This window comes from Lipotes vexillifer, unplaced genomic scaffold (assembly GCF_000442215.2).
Source record: "Lipotes vexillifer unplaced genomic scaffold, Lipotes_vexillifer_v1.1 scaffold1934, whole genome shotgun sequence".
NCBI lineage: Eukaryota > Metazoa > Chordata > Mammalia > Artiodactyla > Lipotidae > Lipotes > Lipotes vexillifer.
Window position 1 is genome coordinate 151,366 of NW_006791881.1, and position 23,142 is coordinate 174,507.

Below are 23,142 nucleotides of genomic sequence, written 5' to 3' on the forward strand. Positions count from 1 at the left end.
GGGCCGGCCCGGCCGGGGCGCGACGATGGAGGAGCCGCAGCGCGCCCGCTCGCACACCGTCACCACCACCGCCAGCTCCTTCGCGGAGAACTTCTCCACCACCAGCAGCAGCTTCGCCTACGACCGCGAGTTCCTCCGCACCCTGCCCGGACTCCTCATCGTGGCGGAGATCGTGAGTGCCTCCGGGCGGGCGGGGCTGGGGGCAGGGGCGCAGGTGGGCCCCGCGCCGTGCTCCTCGCCTGGGAGCTTGTTCACATGCTCGGGAGGGCTTCGAAGGAATCCTTTTTGCTCAGCCTCTTCTTCATCCCCAGGTGCCGAACTCAGAGACCCGCTCTCTGAACGAGGTCTCATCACCTTGGGCTATTTTTGGGGGAGAGGGTCGTGACCCTTGGGAGGTCCGTTGGAGAGAAACTCGACTTGTTGGGTCCTTTCTGTAGTCGTGGTGTGTTCTGGGAGCAGGATGCTTAGCGGGCATTGAGTGTGTGTTAATGAGTGTCCAGGGACACCTGGTGCCTCCCTTATCTGCTCTCTACCTGGGTGGCCTTTTCCCTAAAAGCAAAACTTTACGAAGATCAGAGGAGAGGAGAAGACTTTTTCTTTAAAAAAAAAATTTATCTCCCTGGTAGTAAAATCGAGGTGAATCAGGAGACGTTTACTGAATAAAATCTGAGGGTCTCCTGTCTGGTGCTCTTTGAAGACCAAAGGGTCTCCTGTTTGGTGCTGTGCACATCCTGGTTTAAGACTCAGAACGTTCCTGGGGAGGAGGCCGGGCATGTGCCTTCTCCTCTCCATAGGAAGACATGGAGGCTGAGAGGTCAAGTGATCGCCCCTTAGGTCCCTTCGTGGCTGAGAAGGGATGCCGGCCGTGTTAACAGCTAGTGGTTGCCACTATTTATTGTCTTCATTCTGTGCCAGGGTCTCGTCAAGCGCTTTAGCTGCCTTCGTACTCTCTCATGTACCACACAGCAACCCTATCCTGTGAATGTAGCTTTGATCATTATCTAATTTTACATGTGAAGAGACTGAGGCTTAGAGAGAGGAAGTAGGTCGCACCTGGGGGTGGTGGAGGTGGGATTCAAACCCAGGCCTGCCTGACTCCAGGGTCCTGCTCTTAACTGCCAAGGGGCATCCCTTCCAGCTGTCTAAGCAGCGCCCCTTTTGCTCGTATACTTTCACTTAAACATTTCTGGGATTGAAATCTAGCCTACATGGGGCCATGATGGTGCCGAAGTGACTGAGGACCCCAGTGGTTCCTCTGAGAAACCTTCAGCAAAACCTGTGCACATCAAGTAGCTTGCTTGCTTCTCCAGACTCTCAGAGCCCAACCCAGACCAACTGAATCAATCCCAGGTGTATCCAGTGCACAAGGAGTTTGAAGTGTTGCCTTAGCCCATACCCCAGCTGGTTCTCCCAGCTGGTTGACCCAGCTGGTTGCCCCAGCTGGTTCCCCCAGCTGGCATTGAGGCCTTCAGGAGATCCAAAAAAAAAGCTGGGGTATTGGAATCATTGTGCAGGGCCTGGCTTATAGGAATTCAACAAATATTTGCTGTGTGAATGAAGGAGTTGGCAGGCTCCCCTGCTCCAGCAGAATGAGCAGAAGCTAAAATGACAGAGGTGGGGCTTCTACTCTGGGGTGGATGTCGACCAGGCTTAAAGTAAAACACCTCTTGTTTTCTGATTTATGGTCAATAAACTCCATGTTACATACTTTTTCCAAAAGTTGGAAAGCGAAAGAAAAAGTGTAAATGGTCCACAATCACATTACTAGAAATAACCACTGTTGATATGATGGCATGTATACTTTACGATTTCAATACGGTTTTTGTTTGTTTGTTTTTTGCGGTACGCGGGCCTCTCACTGTTGTGGCCTCTCCCGTTGCGGAGCACAGGCTCCGGACACGCAGGCCCAGCGGCCATGGCTCACGGACCCAGCCGCTCTGCGGCATGTGGGATCTTCCCGGACCGGGGCACGAACCCGTGTCCCCTGCATCGGCAGGCAGACTGTCAACCACTGCGCCACCAGGGAAGCCCCTCAATACGTTTTTTGAAAAAAAAGGAAAAATATGTAAGAAAAATTGTCCTTATTACTACTAGAGTTGGGTTTTTATTTTTGACACGTCTATATATGCACAAGTTGTAAAGAGTCATGGTTCTACGGGTAGAAATGTAAGTTTCCCCCACTATAGCTGGTTCTTGATTCCCACCCCGCCCAAATTGTAGATGTTATTCAGTGGCTTCCCACTCTGAAAGATGAGGCTTTAGCTCTCTTGGACCACCTCTTCCCCACCCCCATTATACATACACCTTTCCTGTCTTTGGGTTACATCACTAACCAGTGCTACCTTAGGATACCGGAAACACTGTTCACAGAGGAGCCACTGAGTGGTCTATGAGTGCTTTTCCTTTTCTGCCCAATTTCTTGTTTTCCCTGGAGTTTGTAATTCTATTTCTGTGTTTTAGTTCTCTAGATATTTAGACACTAACTTTACCTTAGTTGTTTGAATCCCCTCTCAGGAAACTGAGACACAGCAGGTACTCAGTCAGGGTCATCCTTCTGACCAATCCTGTCTGAGAGCTACTCAGCTCCTCCCACCCAGCCTGCTCACCTGGGCACAGCTGATGGCCTGGGATCTCCTGCATGTCACCCTGGAGATTCTCTTCCCCCCTCTCCTGGGTTGGGCCCCCTCCTTTCCATGACCTGTGTCCTTCTCTGTCTTGACTCACTGCCTCTGGGGGAATACACAGCCTCTGGTAGTCTCCTGAGAAAGGATGCATGTGTAAATCAAGATTTGCATCTTTCAAAATATCTTGATTCCACTGTTACACATAATTAATAGGTTAACTATGTAAAGAATGGTAGATTGGAAATTGTTTTCCCTCAGAATTTTGAAAGTATTCCTCTGTTATCTTCTAGCTCTTATAATTCTTTAAAAAAAAGTCCAATTCTTGATCCCCACCCCCCACCCCCATTTCTGGAAGCTTGTAGAATCTTCTTTCTCCCCAGAGATCTGTAACATCATAATGATGTGCCTTCATAGGAGTCTGTTTTCTTCCATAATACTAAGGATCTGGTGTGTTCTCTCAATCAGGAAAACTCGTGGACGTTTAAGGAGATTTTTTAAAATTTGAATTTTTATCTTTCCATTTTCTTAGTTTTTTTTCTTAAATTCCTTTTATACTTTTTTTCCCCTACGCATGTATTTTCTTATAATTTTTCTCATGGATTTGTTAACTGCTGTGTCTACTTACCATGAACATTTTTCAGGGTCTTGGATCTCTTGCATTATTACAGTTTTCTGTCATATAGAAGTACTATATTTGATTTCCTCAGCTTTCTGTTTTAAAACTAACATGTTCTAGGTTTTACTAGTATAGCCAGTGGTGTAGCCATCTTTCTGTTTTTCCCTCTCTTTCCACACTTTTCTAGTGACTTTCTTTTTTTTTAATTAATTAATTTAATTTATATATTTATTTTTGGCTGTGTTGGGTCTTCGTTGCTGCACACGGGCTTTCCGTAGCTGCAGCGAGCGATTGCTCCTCTTCATTGCGGTGCGTGGGCTTCTCATTGCGGTGGCTTCTCGTTGCAGAGCACGGGCTGTAGGCACGCAGGCTTCAGTAGTTGTGGCACACGGGCTCAGTAGTTGTGGCTCGCAGGCTCTAGAGTTCAGGCTCAGTAGTTGTGGCACACGGGTTAGCTGCTCCGCAGCATGTGGGATCTTCCCGGACCAGGGCTCAAACCCTTGTCCCCTGCATTGGCAGGCGGATTCTTAACCACTGTGCCACCAGGGGAACCCTCCAGTTGACTTTATTGAGGGAAAGTTCCTTAAAGTATATATTGATGTGTCAAAGGGTATACAAATTTACATATTCTGTTTTGATATATATCCTGAAGTTATCTTTCCCCAAAGCTGTATTAATTTAAACTGTCATCAGCAATGTGAGCCTGTTAAACTAAAAATATTTTTTACGTTAGAAGAACTTTTAAAATTAAAAATGCTAAGGATCACCCTAAATGGTATACTATGTTTTATTGATCCAAGATCGTTTTTAGTTCCTGTTTTAATGTCTGGGTCAGGATGCAGCTTACAATGGATGGTTTCTTGAACTTAGTGGAAAATGGTATCACTGCTTCTTTATCCCAGGATGGCGGCAGGGCGGTTTCAAACTATTACTCTTCCAGCCCTGAGATTAAGTTAGACCTGCTCCCAGAAGAATGCTACTTTCTGCCTTGAAAATACAAAATACTGAGACAAAGAATTACTAAAAACCTGGCCTTGCTTGAGCCTGGGGGAAGCAATAGAGAACAAAACACAATGTTTCCCCAAATCTGTTGTCAAAATCCCTTGCCCTGGCTTTCTCACAGGTGTGAGTGGTAATAGCTAAACCTGCTAAAATACTCTAGGCTGTGCCAATGTAACATCGTGTAGAAACCAAATTGTAATGGTTTCCTTCCTTTTAAAGTTTTATAACAAGCTGGAAGCAATCTAGTACTTGACCTGTGACTTGTAGGATGCTGTGATCTCATAACAGTTATGAGTGAGTATATGAAGAATAAAAGTGATTTGTCAGAAGGTGAGTTAATCTCACCCTTCCTGTTATTGGTGACTTCAAAATGAGTTATGTCATCTGTGTAATAATGTCAGATCGCCTTTCATTTACTTACTGTCATGAGCAAAGTTAGGGGAAGGACAAAATAGGGTTTCCTGAGAGCTGGAATCTAAATTATTCTATTCTGTTGAGTTCTTTTTAAAGAATAGTGAACATATTTTTTTCTACTTCACAAAAACAATACCTAGTCTTGGTAGAAAAATTATAAAAATGCAGGTAAGAAAAAAAAAAACCCTTTAATTCTCACCCTCACGGTAGTTACTATCAGGCATGGTACCAACCCATGTCTGGGAGTGGGGAGGCTTTTCAGAGATTTTTGGTTATTGTAATGCCTGAGGTTTCTATTGGTGTTTAGTGCCCTGGGGGCCAGGGAGGCTAATGTCCTAAAGTGCCTGGGGCAGTACCCAACCATGAAGAATTGCTTTGCCAGCTGCCAACAGCACCACCATTGAGGAACTCTGGGTGAACCACTGTTTACCCCTTGGAGTAAACCATTCTAGAGTTTCTTAAGTGGTTGTATGTTACTTATCTTTATTTTTTTTAAAATGTAGTCACTTGTAAACTACTCCTTGTTTACTGCTGTGACCATCTGTGCTGGACATCTTCCATTTGTCACTTGGATGCACTCTCCACGCCGCTCTCCAGCCTGCAGGCTGACTTGCACAGATCGTGTCCAGGGTCCCCTCTGATGTCCCACTGGATTCTGCTGTCCTCCTGGCGCTCGCAGGAGGCTGTAAGGTGGGAGGGGAGCAGGTTCCTGGGATTCCTCCCTGCTGGGGCTCAGCAGCCTGGCTGTGTCCCTCCTTGCTGGGCGGGCTGTCTGGCAGCCCTCTGCACTCGGCTGTTTTCCCTGGCTCTGCTGACTGGTCACTCCCAGCCGCTTCCTCTTGCCAGGCACTGTGCTATGGCTTGTGGTCTTCTGCACCCTGCTTTCTAAATAAAACCTTTATTAAACTCTGCTCAGATTACCCAATCTAAATGAGCCAGTTTCTGGGGAGACCTGATAAGTTACCTTTCCCCATCAGTGATTAATTTCTTCTGGCATTCTTTTTTTTTTTTTAATTTATTTATTTTTGGCTGATTGGGTCTTTGTTGCTGTGCTGCGGGCTTTCTTCTAGTTACGGCGAGTGGGGGCTGCTCTTCGTTGTGGTGCGCGGGCTTCTCTTGTTGTGGAGCATGGGTTGTAGGCACGCGGGCTTCAGTAGTTGTGGCATGCGGGCTCAGTAGTTGTGGCGCACGGACTTAGTTGCTCTGTGACATGTGGGATCTTCCTGGATCAGGGCTCGAACCCATGTCCCCTGCATTGGCAGGCGGATTCTTAACCACTGTGCCACCAAGGAAGCTCTCTTCTGGCATTCTTAAAGGCCACCTAGTATTCCATAAATATCCAGGTTCCTGCTGCTTAGTTTAGGTTTCTTTCTTTTCTGTAACAGTGTTGTAACAAACATTCTTTAAGTTACATCTTTCTGGATGGTCTTTAATGTTTTCTACAGATGAGTACTTAGAATTGAGTAACAGGGTATATGAATCTTCTGTAAAGTCAAATTTATAGAGGTATACAGTAAAATTTACCCTTTTTAGTGGAGAGTTCTATGAGTTTGGGCATAGCCGTGTTTAAAAAGCAGCTTTATAGAGATATCATTCACGAAAAGTTGATCTTTTAAAAGTGTACAATTTAGGGATTTTTAGGATATTCACATTTGTACAGCTTTGACTACTGATTTTAGAACATTTCTGTCACTGCGAAAAGAAACCTCTACCTGTTAGCAGTCACTCCTTGGTCTCCCCTGGCCTCAGCCCTTGGTAACCACTAATCTACTTTCTACCTCTATGGATTTGTCTATCCTGGTCATTTCTTTATAAATGGAATCCTATAATATGTGGCCCTTTCTGTCTGGCTTCTTTTACTTAGCATAATGTTTTCAAGGGTCATCCAGGCTGTAGTATGTCTCAGTACTTCATTCCTTTAGTTGCCAAATAATATTTCATTGTATTATATATATATAACATTTTGTTTATTCATTTGTCAGTTGATGGACATTTAGGTTGTTTCCACATTTTGACTATTATGAATATGCTCCTGTGAACTTTCATGTACAAGTTTTTCTGTGGACATAGTTTTCAGTTCTCTTGGGCATTTACCTAGGAAGGGATGGCTGGATCATATGGTAACTCTTTGTTTAATATTTCAAGGCACTGCTAGACTGCTTCCAAAGTGGCTGCACTGATTTACAATCCCAACAGCAATATGAGTGTTCCAGTTTCTCCACATCCTCACCAAGATTTATTTTCTTTTTGATTCTAATCATCCTACAAGGTACGAAGTGGTATCTCATAGTGGTTTTGGTTTGTATTTCCAAAGACAAGCCCTTGAATTTTAGTATCACGTTGCCAATTTCTGCAAAAACGGTGGCTGGGATTTTTTTTAACAAATTTTTCTTTTTTTTGTATATAAATTTATTTATTCTGTTTATTTATTTTTGGCTGCATTGGGTCTTTGTTGCTGCGCATGGGCTTTCTCTAGTTGTGGTGAGTGGGGGCTACTCTTTGTTGAGGTGCGTAGGCTTCTTATTGCTGTGGCTTCTCTTTGCGGAGCATGGACTCTAGGCGCGCAGGCTTCAGTAGTTGCGGCACACAGGCTCAGTAGTTGTGGCTTGCGGGCTCTAGAGCGCAGGCTCAGTAGCTATGGCGCACGGGCTTAGTTGCTCCGCGGCATGTGGGATCTTCCCACACCAGGGCTCAAATCTGTGTCCTCTGCATTGGCAGGCAGATTCTTAACCACCGCGCCACCAGGGAAGCCCTGGCAGCTGGGATTTTAATATGGATTGTGTTCAACCTGTAGATCAATTTGGGGAGTATTGCCGCCTTAAAAAAATTGTTTTCCCATTCATGAACATGGGATGTCTTTCCATTTATTTAGATCTTCTCTAATTTCTTTACCAATGTTTTATAGTCTTCTGCATACATGTCTTGCATTTCTTTTGTTAAATTTATTCCTAAGTATTTTATTCTTTTTGATGCTATTGAAGATGGAATTATTTTCTTAATTTCATTTTCAAATTGTTCATTGCTAGATCATAGAAATCCAACTGAGTTCTGTATCCTTGACCTTGTATCCTAAAACTTTGCTGACCTCATTTATTAGTTCTAATAGTTTTGTGTGTGTTTGTGTGTAGGGGGTGGGGTGGGGTTGGCCTATGTGTTTTTAAGGCTTTTGATATTACTGCCAAGTTGTACAGAAAGGTTTAAACTGATTTGCATTCCCTCTAGTGGTGTTTCAGTGTTTGACAGGGTTTGTTTCTGCAAATGCTCAAACTTTTAATATTTGCCCGTTTTCTTGGGGTGGGAGATGTCCAGATTAATAAAAACTGACTTGGCATAAACACCCACCAGGCAGACCATCAGCTAATATTCAGGGAAGCCCTGCACATGTGTAAAAAAGCAACCTTTAAAAAAAAATTTATTGGAGTAGAGTTGATTTACAATGTTGTGTTAATTCCAGGTGTATAACAAAGTGAATCAGTTATACATATCTCCACTCTTTATTAGATTCTTTTCCCATATAGGTCATTAGAGAGTATTGAGTAGAGTTGGCTGTGCTATACAGTAGGTCCTTATTAGTTACCTATTTTATATATAGTAGTGTGTATATGTCAATCCCAAACTCCCAATTTATACCCCACCCCGACCATAAGTTTATTTTCTACATCTGTGACTCTATTTCTGTTTTGTAAATAAGTTCATTTGTACTATATTTTAGATTACACATATAAGTGATATCATATATTTGTCTTTGTCTGACTTCACACAGAAAGCAAATGGTTTTTGTTTGTGTTCCTGTGATTATTAAAATTGAACATTTTAAATATGTTTGTGAGCCATTTATTTTTTCTTTTAGTAACTACCTGTTTGTTTGTTTTTTCCTTCACCCATCTAAAAAAATAGGGCTTTTTTTTTTTTTTTGGCTGGCTGCATGGCTTCTGGGATCTTAGCTTACTGACCAGGGATTGAACCCGGCCCCTTGGCAGTGAAAGCCTGGAGTCCTAACTACTGGACCACCAGGGAAATGCCGGGGCTCTTTCTTTCTTTAAAAAATGTTTTGGAGATATAAAAGGGAGCAAAGACGTTAATGAAAATTACCTCCCAGGAGGGAAATAAGATTGGTTTGGGGGATGTGTTTAATAGGGAGGTTTGCTTTTTAACTCCTTATCTTTTGTATGGTTTAAATTTTTTATAACGAGAATATATTTATACATTAATGTAATTACAGAAGCTTAAAGCAGTGTGTTCGTTGTACAGATAAATTTAAAATCATGTATATATAGAGTGAAAACTGAATGTCTCTGGTCTTCGCTAACCTACCTCCTTTACTCCACATTTCTTTCTTTTTCCTTTTCTTGGCTGCGCCCTGAGGCGTGCAAGATCTTAGTTCCCTGACCAGGGATAGAATCCGGGTCCCCTGCAGTGGAAGCACGGAGTCCTAACCCCTGACTGCCAGGGAAGTCCCTACCATTCACATTTTTCTGTACACTTGTTCTGTACACTTGCAAATACACATGTAGTATAAAACAAATACACATGAATGAGTGTATTACATATTCTGCAATCTATTTTTCATTTAATAATATCCTGATATTTTTCCATATCGCTTTTTGTTGATTTATGTTTCCTGTGTCTTATGAGTATTAATTTTCTTTAGTCATTTGTTATTAGTATCATTCATGACATTTTTCATCAAAATAAGTTTCTAATTTGCATGAAATCTAGAGTGTTACCTTTATTTAGCCTTGCGGGGTTTAGTTTGCTTAAACATGGCTTCCTTATCCCCAGGATTATACAAATATTTGAAGAAAATATAGTTTCTTTAAATGCTAAAAATATTTACCAGTGGGAGTTCTCTGGTGCTCCAGTAGTTAGGATTCAGTGCTTTCACTGCCATGGCCTGGGTTCAATCCCTGGTTGGGGAACTGAGATCCCGCATGCCCCACGTGGTGTATTTATTTATTGATAAATACAAATTATACAATAAATACATAAATTAAAAATATATTTTTAAAAAAAATTTGCCATCTAAAGCTGTAAGTTCTTTCTGTGTGGATAAGAATGTAATCTCACTTTTTTTCCCCAAATGCATAGCTAGTTGTCTCACCATTAATCATATTATATTCCCACATACGTGTAACTATTTCTTGACCCTGTTCTATTTCTGAGTCATTTCCAAATTGACTATAGCTTTATCATGCATTTTAATATTCAGTAGGGTAAATCATACAAATTTTTCTCTTTCTTGCTGTGCTTGTATACTTACACTAACACTTAGAGGTGATTTTTAAAATCAGTGTTCCTTACATTCCACTACGACTTTGACTGAGATTGCATTAAATTTATAATTTGAAGAGATGTCCTTATAATATTGAATCTTATCACCTAGGAATATTGTATCTCTATTTATTTAAGGTCATTTGATGCTCTTGAAGTCGTAAGTTTTTTCCAGATGAGTCTTATGTACTTCTTACTATATTTGATAAATAGGATTTATAAAAAATGAATTGGATTTGGCAATTTCTGACTATTTGTGGTTTGTAAGAAAGCTGTTGATTATCCTGTTTTACTCTTGTGTGTAGCCATTTTATTTGAGTAATTAGTTCTAATAGTTTTATTATTTTATAAGTAAATTATAGTAATATCTGTGAAACAATGATGGTTTTCTTTTCCTTTTTATATTTATACTTTTTTTTGCATTATTACATAGGTTAGGCCTGCCAGTGTAATGTTGAATGATTGGGATGAGCTGGGTATCCTTGGCGGACTCATAACTTTAATTGCGGTGTTTCTAATGCTTTAATGATAATACAGGTTTTACTGTAGGTTCTGGTAGATATTCTTTATTGAATTAAGGAAGGTAAGTTTAACTGTGTAACTATTTTAATCGGGAATGGTTGTTGAATTGGGAAGATAGGATTTGGCTGGGGGGGGTGCCTTTTTATTAGGTGATCATATAGGTTTTTGTTTTTTTCTATTTGCTAATGGAGTGAATTGTATTAGGAAATCTAATGTTGAATCATTCTTGTACTCCTAGGATAATCTCTATTTAGTTATAAGGTATTCTTTTAATAAACTAGTGGATTTTAAGACTTTTTTAAACTCTTTTTAAAAAATATTTATTTAAAAAATTTTATTATTAGTATTATTTTTTAACATCTTTATTGCGGTATAATTGCTTTACAATGGTGTGTTAGTTTCTGCTCTATAACAAAGTGATTCAGTTATACATGTACATATGTTCCCATATCTCTTCCCTCTTCGTCTCCCTCCCTCCCACCCTCCCTATCCCACCCTTCCAGGCAGTCACAAAGCACCGAGCCGGTATCCCTGTGCCATGCGGCTGCTTCCCACTGGCTATCTACCTTACGTTTGTTAGTATATATATGTCCATGTCTCTCTCGCCCTATCACAGCTCACCCTTCCCCCTCCCCATATCTGCACATCCGTTCTCCAGTAGTCTGTGTCTTTATTCCTGTTTTACCCCTAGGTTCTTCATAACATTTTTTTTTTCTTAAATTCCATATATATGTGTTAGCATACGGTATTTGTCCTTCTCTTTCTGACTTACTTCACTCTGTAGGACAGACTCTAGGTCTATCCACCTCATTACAAATAGCTCAATTTTGTTTCTTTTTATGGCTGAGTAATATTCCATTGTATATATGTGCCACATCTTCTTTATCCATTCATCCGACGATGGGCACTTAGGTTGTTTCCATCTCCGGGCTATTGTAAATAGAGCTGCAATGAACATTTTGGTACATGACTCTTTTTGAATTTTGGTTTCCTCAGGGTATATGCCCAGTAGTGGGATTGCTGGGTCGTATGGTAGTTCTATTTGTAGTTTTTTAAGGAACCTCCATACTGTTCTCCATAGTGGCTGTACCAATTCACATTCCCACCAGCAGTTTGATTTGTTAGTATCGTATCTGAGGGTTTTGTGTCTATGTTCATATATAAGACCAACCTTGTAGATCACTTTGTTGTGTTCTATTTTGTCTGATTTTAATACTGCCACTCACCCCAGCTTTTTTTGGCTAGCGTTTATCTGATATGTTCTTGTCCCTTTTTAATTGAAATGAGATTCACATAACATACCTCAGAGATATTGTGGTTCCAGACCACCACAATAAAGCAAATATCAAAATAAAGCTACTCACATGAATTCTTGGGTTTCCAAGTGCATATAAAAGTTATGTCTACACTATACTGTACGCTATTATGTGTATAATAGCATTACATCTCAAAAAACAAATGTACATACGTTAACTAAAAATACCTTGTTGCTAAAAAATGCTAACCATCACCTGAGCCTTCAGTGAGTCCTAATCTTTTTGCTGGTGGAGGGTCTTGCCTGGATGTTGATGCTGCTGACTGATCAGGGCGGTGGCTGCTGAAGGTTGGGGAGGCTGCGGCAGTTTCTTAGAACAAGACAGCATTGAAGTTTGCCACATCAATTGACTCTTCCTTTTATGAATGATTTCTCTATAGCATGCAGTGCTGTTTGACAGCATTTGACCCGCAGTAGAACTTCTTTCAAAATTGGAGTCAATTCTCACAAACACCGCCACTGCTTTATCAACTAAGTTTATGTAATATTCTAAATCCTCTGTTGTCATTTCAGCAATCGATTAAGTTCACCATCTTACATGGCCGGGTTCATGGCGCCCCAAAACAATTAAAATAGTATCATCAGAGATCACTAATCACAGATGACCATAACAAATGTAATAATAATGAAAAAGATTGGGACTTCCCTGGTGGTGCAGTGGTTAAGAATCTGCCTGCCAATGCAGGGGACACGGATTCGAGCCCTGGTCCGGGAAGATCCCACATGCCATGGAGCAACCAAGCCTGTGTGCCACAACTACTGAGCCTGCGCTCTAGAGCCCGCGAGCCACAACTACTGAGCCCACGTGCTGCAACTACTGAAGCCTGAGTACCTACAGCCCATGCTCTGCAACAAGAGAAGCCACCACAATGAGAAGTTCGCGCACTGCAATGAAGAGTATCCCCCGCTCGCCACAACTAGAAAAAAGCTCTCGTGCAGCAACAAAGACCCAATGCAGCCAAAAAAATAAAATTAATTAATTAATTTAAAAAACAAACAGAAAAAACCCTACTTAACATAATGAAAAAGTTTGAAATATTGCGAGAATTAACAGATGTGACAGACACAAAGTGAGCAAATGCTATTAGAAAAATGGTGCCGATAAGACTTGTTTGATGCAGGGTTGCCCCAAGCCTTCAATTTGTAAAAAACACAATATCTTTGAAGTGCATTAAATCAAAGTGCAATGAAATGAGGTATGTCTATAAAATTAACTGTTTTAAAATGAACAATTGAATGGCATTTAGTCCATTCACAATGTTGTGTGATCACTTCTATCTAGTTCTGGAACATTTTTATCTCCTCAAAGGAAACCCTACCTTTAATTTTCTTCCTTTTTGTCATCTGGTTATACCTTCTGTATTGATCATCTAACTAGATTTTAGTTCTATACTGAGTCTGAGAATTTGTCTTTCAATGTGGAAATTTTTAACACATATTTATTGTGATAACTTATTTAGAATTCTTGGTTTTCCTTATTTTTTCCTCTAGTGATCGAAAGTTATAAATTCCATTTCTATTTTGTTTGGAGTTACTTTTAAAAATCTACCCCAAATATTTATACATATTTTTCTAACTACCCAGAGAATTAAGATGTGTAACCACATTCCATTCAAGAGATAACACTTAACCTATTCCTCACCATGCACTTTGTGTTAGACAATTTTTTGTTTTTTTTAATAACCTTTATTGAGATATAATTCATATACCATACAGTTTACCCACTTAAAGTGTACAACTCAGTGGCTTTTGGAATATTCACAGAGTTGTGCAACCATCACCATAATCAATTTTAGAATATTTTCATTGTCCCAGAAAGAAATCCCATACCCATTAGCAGTCATTCTCCATTTCCCCACAGCTCTCCCTATGCTATCACTAATTCTGCATTCTGTCTCTATAAAATCTGCCTAGTTTGGACATCTCATATAAATGGAATCACACAATATGTGATCCTTTGTGACTCTCTTCTTTCACTTAGCCTAATATATTCAAGGTTCATCCATGTTGAAGCGTGAATCAGTACTTCATTTCTTTTTATTGACAAATATTATTTCATTGTATGGCTACATTTTATCTATCCATTCATGAGTTCATGGACATTTGGGTTGTTTTCACCTTTTAGCTATTGGTAATGCTGTTAAGAACATTTATGTACAAATTTTTATGTAGACATATATTTTCGTTTCTCTTGGATGTATTCCTAGGAGTGGAATTGCTGGATTGTGTGATAACTTTATATTTAACTGTACGAGGAATTGCCAGACTGGTTTCCGAAGTGAATGCACCATTTTACAATCCCTGGGCTACTTTTTAAAAAAATGATTTCTTAGGAATAATTACTTGCCAGTTGTCTGAAGCTTTCCACCCATATTACCAAACAACTATTTTGACGACTACAGGTTTAATTTTTTTCATGCTGTTTTTTGTGTTATTTGCTCTCTTGGTTTATTTTTCACTTTTGAAGTACCTCCTTGAGTAATTCTTTTAGCAAGGGTTTGAAGGTGTTGAATTTTTTGAATCCTTGCACATCTAATAGCATCTTTCTTTTACCTTTATACTTGAATCATTTGGTTGGTATAAAATTGTTGGTCTTAAAATTTCTTTTCATTAATTCTTTGAAGATGTTGCTTCATCGTCTTCTAGCATCCGGTGGTGTTAATAAGAGACCTGATGGTGTGGTAGTCCCTGGACAGGCCTGTGAGGTTCAGTCCCCCCCACCCACCTTGGTCTCATGATTGCCATTCCCACAGATTTAGTTGCAGTACAGCCTTACATGAATGATGCCTTGCACATTAAATTACCTATGAGAAGGTAGAAAGCTGGTGTTGATGGTGTAGCAAGAAACTGTAGGTGGAATGTTGTTACTATATCAGGGTGAAATGGCTCATGAAAGGCAGTTTTGCAACCATATGAGGTAATTATACTGGAGCATCAGGTTGATGTGGTTGGGAATAAAAGATTGTTAAGCCTCCACCTGGAGTTTCCTGAGTCCTGGTGGGATCTGTGCCTGGGCAGGCTGAATGCCCTCATTCCAGCCTGGGAGAAATCAGGAAGACCTTGAAACCCCTCTCTCAGGACAGCTCTAGCCAGATGTTCTCTGCTGAGAACATGTCCTTTGCATCAGTTGCAGTAAACTGTGAGCTTTATCGTATTTAGTCAAAGGCTTGTTTTACTAGGCTACAAACCCACTCTTCTGGGGGAATTAGGTTCTCACTTGCTTTTTTTTTTCTTTAATTTCCTTTTAAGTAACCAAATTAAAAAAAAAAATCTCCCTGAAAGCTTTTGGAATTTTCTCCCCTTCTTTAGAGATAATATGCTTTACCACTATGAATCCAGAAGGGCATTTTAAAATTCATCTTTCCCAGTACTCGTTGGGCCCTTTATAACTAATATTCAAATCTGTCTTCAGTGCAGGGAAATTCCTTATATTTCCTGCATCTGTTTTTTTTCTGTTTTTTCTTTCAAAAAATAATCTTCATTCAAAAGAAGTTCCGGAAGAGATTAAACTGTCTTCAATATCTCCTAACTTTTCTTTTATACTTTCCATTTCTTTGTTCTTTTGCAGAGTTCCAGGACACTAACACTTCCAGCCCAAATTCAGGTGGTTTTCAGCTGAGTATGTTCTGCTCTTCAGCCCAACTGCTGAATTTTTATTTTGGCTTTGATAGGTTTTTTTTGCGGTACACGGGCTTCTCACTGTTGTGGCCTCCCGCGTTGCGGAGCACAGGCTCCGGACACGCAGGCTCAGCGGCCATGGCTCATGGGCCCAGCCACTCCGCGGCATGTGGGATCTTCCCGGACCGGGGCACGAACCCGTGTCCCCTGCATCGGCAGGCAGTCTCTCAACAACTGCGCCACCAGGGAAGCCCGGCTTTGATAGTTTTAATTCCCAACATTTTGTCATTCTTTTACTTTGTAGTCTGGTTGCTTTTTTACTGAATCACTTTAAGACTCTTGGGTATACAATTGACCCTTGAACAACACAGGTTTGAATTGCCTGGTTCCATTTACAGGTGGGTTATTTTCAATAGCAAATACTGCAGTATCACATGATCCGAGGTTGGCTGTCTATAAGTTATACTCGGATTTTCAACTGCAGAGGGTCAGAGGTGGTCCTAACCCCTGTGTTGTTCAGAGGTCAATCGTATTTAAGCTTTTCTTAGTTTACAAAGAGACCACTTCTGCTTGTTGAGTCTGTTGCTTCTATACAGCTGTTTTCCTCAATCATTTGGTGATTCATGATTGTCGATTTGTAGTTGTAGATGAGATGGTTGGAGACTGCTCAGCTTAAGTGAGAATCCCTGTGCCCCCAGCAGCGAATGCAGGTTTTCACCACATGACCTGCATCTAGTGTCTTTTTCTCAGAGGAAAGGAATTATTAATGGGGTAGAAGGGGCACTGGGGGCAGTGTGGCTGCTCGGGCTTTGTTATGAGGTGTGCACATAGCTTGTTGAAGCATCTGGAAGTCTTGAAGCTTTATCTTGGAGACTGTTTCCAGAAGTAACTGCTAGAGGGGATGTGGAGAGAATGATTGACAGCTCTCTAAGTCTTTAAATTTAGTCCTTATCAGATTACCCTTGGCTCATTCCTTTTCCCACTTCTGCTGTTACCTTTAATCTTTGAATTTTTCTGAGCGTCTGCTTTTTGATGGTCCTCTGTTTCCCCCTCCAGGGCTGAAGACTGGAAACCCCATTGCTTGCCCTTAGTTTGTTCCCACATGCCTCCCAGGAATCCCTCATGGCTATAGATTGTTGCTGTTGCTCTTTGCAGCTTCTCAGCACTACTGTGTATTTTAAAGTTATTTGCATGTGTGTGGTGTTTTTTGTTTTTGGTCATTTCAGTGGAATTTGGGAAGGATGGAGAGATAAACATACAGGTCTAGTCAGCTGCCTTGAGAGAGAAGTTCTGCTATTTTGTTATTCATGTAAAGGCATTTTTTACGTATATAAAGAGTGTTGACCTCCTTTCTGTGTTGCAGACATTTTTTTCTAGCTTTTCATGCCTTGACTTTATTTACACAATGTAAAGCTTATCTTTAAATTTATCAGTCATGTTTTTTCCTTATGTCTGGTTCATTAGAAAATTCTACTTCTCTAACAAAACTAAATATAATTAATACATTAATTTTTTTAAGTTATTTTAGCATTCAGGATTTCTTTTTTTAAAATTTATTTGTTTATTTTTGCTGTGTTGGGTCTTCATTTCTGTGCGAGGACGGGGGCCACTCTTCATTGCGGTGCGCAGGCCTCTCACTGTCGCGGCCTCTCTTGTTGCGGAGCACAGGCTCCAGACCCGCAGGCTTAGTAGTTGTGGCTCACGGGCCTAGTTGCTCCACGGCATGTGGGATCCTCCCAGACCAGGGCTTGAACACGTGTCCTCTGCATCGGCAGGCAGATTCTCAACCACTGCGCCACCAGGGAAGCCCAATACATTAATTTTTAACCTGTGTTTTTCTTATAGTACTTTTTAATGTTTAACCTTAATTATTTTAGCTGAAGGTAGAAAGTTGGGCTCTAACTTTGCTTTTAGATATCTTCTCGGTCGTCCCAACATGGTATAATGATAATCTATAAATCTATTTTTCATTCAGTAATCTGGGTTGCTCTCTTTATTTCATTTATTTGGTTCTTGTATCGACTTGGGCTCAATTCTGTACTTTCTAGTCTATTCCAGTCTTTGTTCCCAAGTTTTAAAATCTGTCATTCTAGGATACATTTTACAATCTGATAATGTAAACCACCCCAGCCATAAGTTTTAGAATTTTTTAAAAAGTCATTCACTGCTGTGTCCCCTCTCCTCTGTCAAATTATCTTGGCTTTTGATTGGGTTATTCTGTAATACATAGATTAATTTTTGGAAAAGGGATTTATACTACTTTATAGTTCCTAAGAAGAAGACTCCTCAGCTGTTCCCTTGTCTTCTGTTACATCTTCTTATTGATTCTTAAGCTCTTCAAGGTCTTTTCCAGTCTATAATGCTGTCAGTTTTACAGTGTAAATTAATAATGCTTATCTTATTTATTCAGTCATCAAATATGTGTTGAATAGTTATTGTGTTCCAGAACCTTTGTCTAGCATTTAGAATATAGTGGTATAGCACCTTTCTATTTTTATTTAAAGGAATGATCAATGATAGGATGTAAGACATGAAAAGAAAAATATGCTTAGGATGATATCAAAGGGTAGTTTTTAAAAAATCCTCAAATTTTCAAATTTGAGCAGAAACTCAAGAGGCATTTATTCCTTGCTGGCCTTTGGTCTTTTATTCATCTCAAGGACTTAAATCTGAAATTTAACACATGCAGAATACAGTTTGTTTCCTTTTTTTGCTAAGATTTATGGCTAGAGTTATTCCCAGGAAGGTAGTAGTACTTTTCCTTAGATGAGCATTTTACCATTCATTTTCATTTAAAAGTAAATGAATTTCCATGTTTATTATCTCACTTGATATGAAGCCAGCCCCAGGTTTTGGGGAATCCCTCCTTTCATTCCCATTTCTAGTTGAGCCATGATTTGAGGAAACAGTTCTCAAGTTATATGTGAATGAGTCAACCACACCTTTGTGGGGTACAAGGTTCCATTGGTTGCTTCTCCCTCTTCCATACCTACCCATGAGATTCATGGTAACCAGCCCAGTGGAATCTCCCTTCTACGGGAACGTACTATATCCACTGTCTCGGTCAAGGTTCGGTTGCAGACAACAGCATCCACTTTAGCTAGTGGGAGCATCAGGAGACTTATTATAAATCACTAGATGGCTTCCAAAATTTTTGGTAGAGCTGGGCGAGCAGGCTCTAGGCTGAGCTTCCAGCAACACCTCCCAGTATAACACCACAGAACTGGCCTATCCTAGGAAGGCAAGGAAGGAGGATCTCCTCATTGCTGCTGGATCTTGGACCTCCACTGTGACACACGGCCCCACGTGCCCCCTGACTTATCTGTCAACACTCTGAAGCTAGGGATGGGACACTGGGATTTCAGTTATGGCTGCCACAAAGAAACAAACGCTGCCTCGGCTGAGTCTGCCAGTGGGAACGCAGAAGCTGCTGAATCCTGTCTTCTGGCCCCACGATGTGGTCTTTGGCTTCTAAATCCTGCATGGGTGTGTCTTCCAGAGCTCCATCATGTGTGGGACCTGAGCTGCAGCGGTCTGGCTTTCCAGCGTCTCATGAGAGTAAGCCATGATGCGAGGGGAGGGGAGTGGAGCTGAGTGGCTCCACGTTCAGTGCTTGCTACAGCCACCTTCATTGGATTCTACCAGGGTCACTGTGTTGGAGGTGGAAGACCTCCTGTGATTTGTCACAATTCTAGAACATTCTAAGGACTTGCCCTTTTTCCATTTAGATGTGCATTTTCTTTTCTTTTTTTTCCTTTTCTTGGACTTGCAGCTTGCGGGATCTTTGTTCCCCGACCAGGGATTGAACCTGTCAGTTCCACCAGAGAATTCCCTCTAGATGTGCGTTTGATTTCTAGCTTTGTGACCTTGCATGACCAACCTAAGATTTCTTGAACTTCCATTTATAATAATGAGAAGGGTGATGATGACTTCGCAGGTTAGCAGATAAAGTGAGCTAAAATATACGTAAGCCCTGTCTCAGATGGAAATATTAGTTTATTTCTTGGGCAAATGTAGGTTCATTTCTTCCCTCAGTAGGTCCAGACTCTGTAGATTAATCCTCCTTGAACAGGGCTGCGTTTGGAATGAGTGGCCAAATATTAGTTTCTTGTGAGTTCTCATGCACCCAGCAATGAGCATGAATATAGAATTTAGCCTCTGTGGTATGTAGTGGGGTTAGGGTTAGGATTAGAATTTTAACTAAAGAAAGCTTAAAAGTTAACATTGAGAACCACAAAGACCTGCTTATTTTAACTTTTAACACGATTAGTTCATTTAGACTGTGAAAGATTAGTAGAGTGATCTAGCCACAATTATGAGTGATGCCAGGTTTGTAGGTGCAGTGGAAAGATTTCATCTATTTGTGTTCCTGTGTAGACTTTGCTCAGAGAAGGTCTAAAAAGCCACGGGGTGGGTCCGTTTTCCAAAGGTCTGAGTTTAATGCGGTGTTTTGGAAAACACGGCAAGGCATTAACCTTGCTTCTTATCTTGCCTCCTCCCCCTTTCCTTCATCTATCCCACGTCTAATTATCAGAAGTGCCACTTTCTGGGGGAAAAATAATTCAGAGGAGAAAGACATGTTTATCGTTGATTTATAACCTGCCTTGTTTCCAGAAAGGACTGGAGACAGGACAAAAATCTTTGAATTGAGGTTTTTAAAGGATGCAACAAGAAATCTATATCGGTCATGGATTGGCAGGCATCAAAGATCACTTTAGAAAAAGAAACACTTTATCTGAAGCACTAAACTTTGAACAGACTCGAAGGGACGTTCTTGAATAAGATTCTTGGAGGCACAAAGCCACTGTGTTGCCCGACACGGTGTGCGGCCGTGGAGGGGAGAAAGTATGGAAGATTTGTCAGCCAGTGTTCCTTCGGCTTCAGGTTTACTTTAGGGGGAACAAAGTCTGTGTGCTTTGAGGCCCTGCCTTTCTTCGGATTTCACAGGCCCAGAAGTTTCTTTAGAGATGGATGTTTGGGGAGATCTAAAATAGCTGTATTTAATATTCTCCTGACTTATAGTTTGGAAGTCATGGCTAAGGTTCCTTTAACTGTGACATGAATCTCGAGCGGTTCTCCTTTGCATTCACATTTCAAATCATGAGCTGATGTTCACACTGCCCTGGGAGGCAAATGTTGGATTTTTTAACTTCCCTTTATGTGATTACGTTGATTTAGCGACAGGTGCGAGACCAGAGCTCAGGTTAATTAGGCCACTCGTTAAGATCAGGCTGGCTTAGCTGCCAGCTGTGGAACGAAGCTCGGGTGGGAGTTGGCGCTCGCATTTCCCAGCTCCCGAGGCACTTAAAAAAGGTGGAGCCACACAGTCTTTTCATGGCTGACATATAATTGAGAAGTGGGGAGGTGTGTCCTCTGCAGACTTTATCATGCCCCCAGAACTAAGATTCCTTCAAACTTTTTTGTGTGAAATAACATACATCACTAAACCCATATATAATTTAAAGAATAATAAAACAAGTAATCATATGCTATCCACTCAGTGTAAGAAATAGAACATGACCTTATCTTAGAGGCTCCTGGTGTGCCCTGCCCACTTCCCCAGAGGTAACCCACTGTCCTGGCTTTGTATTCTGTAAAGTTCATGGTCTGGCCATTCTTCAGCCTTGACTTATTTTGACCGTTAACAGAATATAGTATCACGTGATATTTTCTTCTACGACTTGCTACTTTCATTCATCACTCAGCGTCTTCCACGTTGCTACATGTGTATTCACTCGCTTTCCAAGTTGTAGTCCATTATATCAATGTACTGTCATCTGCCTCTTCTGTGTTGGTGGCCACCTGGACTGCCATGTTTTAGACGGATTAAATTCTCTTTTTTGTGTTTCTCTTTTTTTTTTTTTCCTTTCTCCTATTTGTTTGGAAGTTATGCTCTGTCTGTTAGTTAGGTAGATTCTCTACCTATTGTAACAAGCAGACTTAGTCTGTCATCCAGGTTCAAATGAATCCGTATTTTTCCCTTGCTCTTACACAGAAAGAGAGACCTTGGAACTCTAACTCAGATGACGTCCCTCACAATTTAAAATATGGTCTAGCCATTTAGTTCTGTCCTCTTTTCTGCCTACAAGATAGGCATGACACTTGTTGTATATAATCAACAATTTAGTCTTATCCACAACCCACATGGTTGCCTGACATCTTTGCTCACTGTTCCTTCTTCCATCTCAGACCTCCCATCTGTTTTTGTTTTTCTGAAAATCTTTTTCTTCCTCATTCTTGAAAGATTATTAGGCCAAATTCCAAACTGACGGTCATTTTTGTCTCAGTTCATTGAAGGTATTGTTATTTTGTCTTATTGGTTTCCATGGTTGCTGTCAGAGTTGGCAGTCAAAGCGTAATTCATCATTCCTTTTTTTTTTTTAAATGAATTTATTTATTTATTTATTTTTGGCTGCATTGGGTCTTCATTGCTGCATGCGGGCTTTTCTCTAGTTGCGGTGAGCAGGGTCTACTCTTTGTTGTGGTGCGCAAGCTTCTCATTGCGGTGGCTTCTTTTGTTGTGGAGCACGGGATCTAGGCATGCGAGCTTCAGTACTTGTGGCATGTGGCCTCAGTAGTTGTGGCTCGTGGGCTCTAGAGCGCAGGCTCAGTAGCTGTGGCGCACGCACTTAGTTGCTCCGTGGCATGTGGATCTTCCCGGACCAGGGCTCGAATCCGTGTTCCCTGCGTTGGCAGGCGGATTCTTAACCACTGTGCCACCAGGGAAGTCCCCATCATTCCTTTTTAACTGAACTGCTTTTGCTTTTAAAATTGTCTTTGTATGTACAGCAATCTCATTATAATAGGTCAAGCTGAGGATTTCTTTTTATATATCCTTGGGTTTAATTGGGATTCGTGAATCCAGTGATTGATCTTTCAACAATATTGGAAAACCCTCAGCCATTATCTCTTGAAATGTTGAAAGTATTACCTTTCTCATTTTATTTCATCTCCTTCTGAAACTCTAACTAAATATGTGTTAGATCCTCAGACTCTGCCATGTCTTTTATTTATTTTTTTATTTTTTCTGGCCACACTGCAAGGCTTGTGGGATTTTAGTTCCCTGACCAGGGATTGAACTCAGGCCCTCGGCAGTGAGAGTGCCGAGTCCTAACCCAGGACCACCAGGGAATTCCTTGCCATGTCTTTTAAATTAATAATTTCCAACTCTGTGTTCTGATATACATATGTATCAATGTTATTGCTATATCTTCCATTTTAATAATTCTTTCTTTAGTTTAATTCATATACTCAAATTTTAACTTCAATTCTCTTACGTTTCTAGAAATTCTTTACCTTTTTCCTATCTACTGTGCCTATCACAGTCTTCACAGACCCAGACCCAACCCAAAGGAGAGACTGCATATGGCTCTAAATTGAAAGGCAGATTTTCCCCCTCTACCATTGCCAAGGGTATTGGTGAAATGGCTCAGAACCTCAGTATCCCTGTAGGTGGAGCCTAAAGGCCCCCTGCCAGTGTTCTCTTGGTCTCCTGCCTCCTCCCCCATCTCCCCTGCCCTTCGTTGTTGCCCGTCTCCCGTGTCCATAAGAAGCCCACCCGCCCAAGTGCTGGGTTAGTTTTGGGCACTGACCAGTGATGGGGGCTGGAGCTTGGCCAGTGCAAACTGACCTCTACCTCCATTCTAGTGTTCTTGTGTCACCCTTCCCTCCTGGCTTAGTCACCCTCCTCGCCTCCAAATCCGTCTGCCTCTGTTATGCATCTTAATCCGGTGAGGGCGCCACTGAACAAGGGTTCTGCA

The 23,142-nt window shown here is 41.1% G+C and overlaps 1 protein-coding gene across 1 annotated transcript in view; it reads left to right on the plus strand.

Moving 5' to 3' along the window:
• The first annotated feature begins 6 nt into the window (after positions 1-6).
• Positions 7-23,142, plus strand: part of CMTM8 (CKLF like MARVEL transmembrane domain containing 8) — a 91,271-nt gene continuing 68,135 nt past the window's right edge. Inside the window, exon 1 of the mRNA XM_007464916.1 lies at positions 7-172. Coding sequence (XP_007464978.1) covers positions 26-172 — 147 coding nt within the window. The 5' untranslated portion in view covers positions 7-25. The remainder of the gene's footprint in view (positions 173-23,142) is intronic.